The following is a 2590-nucleotide window of genomic DNA, read 5'->3' on the forward strand; positions in this document are numbered from 1 at the left end:
TGAAATCTATCCATCTCCTTTCTAAACATAGCTTGCTACTTGAGATGGGTTAGTTCAATAGTCCGTTTTGAGGATATTCCTAGCAAAGCCAATCCTAGATTCCAGAAAGAAAATACAATAGGATGGTCCTTCTGACTAAAAGGGGCACAAATACAATAGGATGATCCCATAGCTTCCATGAACGAAACAAATGCCTGTCCGGAATTTTACTACTTCATGTCGTAGACCTAGCTTTTGTCCCTCTTTTTCAAATTCCTAAGATAAGAAATGTTAGCAACCTGTACCTTCCTTGCCAAAAATTGTCTACTTCACATTCTATCTTGAGAAAATGGAACATAATTGAGTGGATGACTTGTATTGCTTTTTCACAAGAATCTTAAAGATCTTACATGCAGCCACAAGATTTATACATAACTGTCAAAAAAATTCATTACATAGTCTTTTTACATGCAGCCACAACATAACAGTCAAAGGAATTCCCTTGCAGAGTTTCAACAATTAGCCAAGACATTTTCAATCCCTCTAGGAACTCACAGCTATATGTAATTGATTCATAGTGGGCTTACTTACGCTCTAAGTCCCATTTTATATGAAAGAGCTTTAGGATTGGGATTGGCAATTATGCATCACCATTTCAGCATACATAATAATACTGACTTAAATCTTAAAAATTTGTAAGCAGTATAAACTTTCATTTTATTGCGGCTTGCCAAATCTTAAGGACGCTGCTGAATTGTAACATTACGGCACTGCACTACTATTGTAACATTATGGCACTGCACTACTCCGCACAAACTGCACTACTCCGCATAATTGTGTTGATCAGCGACGCATTTGACTGTCGATGATAATATTCACTTCCCGGGAACAAAGTTGGTAGCGTACGCCCAGGCGTTGTTGACAGCAGGATCAGCCAGGTGGTCTGCCAAGTTTTCGATAGGGCCCTTGCCTGTGACAATGGCCTGTACAAAGAACCCGAACATAGAGAACATGGCTAGTCGCCCATTCTTGATCTCCTTAACCTTCAACTCTGCGAAAGCTTCCGGATCATCGGCCAGACCTAGCGGGTCGAACGCACCTCCAGGATAAATTGGGTCTAACCCCTCACCCAGAGGGCCCCCTCCAACTCTGTATCCCTCAATAGCTCCCATCAATACAACTTGACAAGCCCAAATGGCAAGAATGCTCTGAGCGTGGATCAGATTCGGATTTCCCAAGTAGTCCAAGCCTCCCTCCGCGAAGATTTGGGAGCCAGCTTTGAACCAGACAGCCTCACCGAACTTCACACCATTCTTTGCCAAAAGCTCGGGGGTGACGCAGCCAAGTGCTCCAAGCATTGCCCAGCGGGCGTGGATTACTTCGAGCTCCCTGTTTTTGGCGAATGTCTCAGGATCTGCCGAGAGACCTGCAGTGTCCCAGCCGTAGTCGCCGGGGAACTCTCCGGTAAGGTAAGAAGGTGTCGCCTCAGAGAAAGGACCAAGATACTTGGGGCGGTCGGGACCGTACCTGCAGAAATAGCGAATTTGAGCCGCTAAACACAATCTACGAAGACAGAACGAAACGCTAGGACATCCCTAGAGAGAGAGATCCCCCTCAAATAAGCACCGCATGGCTTAGAAGTGACAAGCCCATAACCACGTGAGGGAAGACTCAGGATAAATTACGAGAACAGATGAGAACCACCACACCATGTCATTCAAAGCTCCGACCAGATCAACATACACAAAGCATTCCTCGGTACCCGACTGCCAAGAAAACTGGGCAGGCAACCAGAAGCCGGAGGATAAAACATGAAAGGGTACCAGATACTCTCGGGAGCGCTCTTGACGGTGCGACGCATGGAGACGCGGGCCTCAACATTGCCGACGAGCTTGGAGAGCTCGCTCTGGGGCTTGAGGGAGGTCTGGCCAGCGAAGGTGGAGCTGCTGAGAGCAGAGGCGGAAGCCATGGCTGGAGCTCACGCAACTAGTTGTATAAAGACTGAGAAGATGAACTAGAAGTAACTCGTTGGTAAATATATATAGGAGAGGAAGAGAGAGACAGAAATATAGAGAGAGAAGAGATGAGAGAACCTATCCAACTCCCTATCCACTCTCCACCAATCCTTTTACGCCACATGGCTCCTTCCTTCCACGTGCTCTCTCTCTCCACCACTTGTTTCTTTGGCTCTCGCTCCTTTGGTGCCTTTGATGCGAGGGAGTTACATAATGGGTTGTTCGCCTGCCCCTCGGGCTGCAGTGGTAGCAAAGTAGCATCTTCCATTGAGGCTGTGCACAATGCACACAATGCAGATTGCTTGTGGACATTGGTTTGGAAAACGACGGAACGATTGCTTGGAGGCTCAACACGTGCGACTCATCGTGAGTGCAAGCTTGGATCAATGGATTCAAATGGCCAACAAGGTGGCTTAACGTGCATTCCCACCACCATGCATTTCTAAGTGTGAAGTCGTGAGGAGGCAAAATGGGCACCTTGGGTGCGCGCATGTCGTCCTCACGGAAATAGGCCCCTAGAGAACTGAAGTCAAATAATTAGCTCCCTCCCCCCTTCAAAGATTCAGCTAAGTTATCACGACCCGCTTGAATTAATC

The 2590-nt window shown here is 46.9% G+C and overlaps 1 protein-coding gene across 1 annotated transcript; it reads right to left on the bottom strand.

Annotated features, from left to right (window-relative positions):
• Positions 1–656: 656 nt before the first annotated feature.
• LOC147900475 (chlorophyll a-b binding protein 5, chloroplastic) lies at positions 657–1996 on the bottom strand. The gene is made up of 2 exons (XM_087377477.1): positions 1803–1996; positions 657–1506 (listed from the first exon to the last, which is right to left on the bottom strand). Exons 1-2 carry the CDS (start codon positions 1946–1948, stop codon positions 855–857), a joined length of 798 nt encoding a protein of 265 aa, XP_087233603.1. The 5' UTR covers positions 1949–1996; the 3' UTR covers positions 657–854.
• Between the last annotated feature and the right edge of the window lie 594 nt (positions 1997–2590).

The sequence above is a fragment of the Dipteris shenzhenensis genome, chromosome 7 (genome assembly GCF_047967505.1).
Source record: "Dipteris shenzhenensis isolate YYH24624 ecotype China chromosome 7, Dip_SZ_1.0, whole genome shotgun sequence".
Classification (NCBI taxonomy): domain Eukaryota; kingdom Viridiplantae; phylum Streptophyta; class Polypodiopsida; order Gleicheniales; family Dipteridaceae; genus Dipteris; species Dipteris shenzhenensis.

Bases quoted from the DNA above. Each gene is read 5' to 3' on its own strand.
- LOC147900475 (XM_087377477.1), bottom strand. From the start codon at position 1,948: ATGGCTTCCGCCTCTGCTCTCAGCAGCTCCACCTTCGCTGGCCAGACC. The intron at 1,507-1,802 runs GTACCCTTTCAT...CTATTTCTGCAG, and splicing joins AGCGCTCCCGAGAGTATCTG to GTACGGTCCCGACCGCCCCA.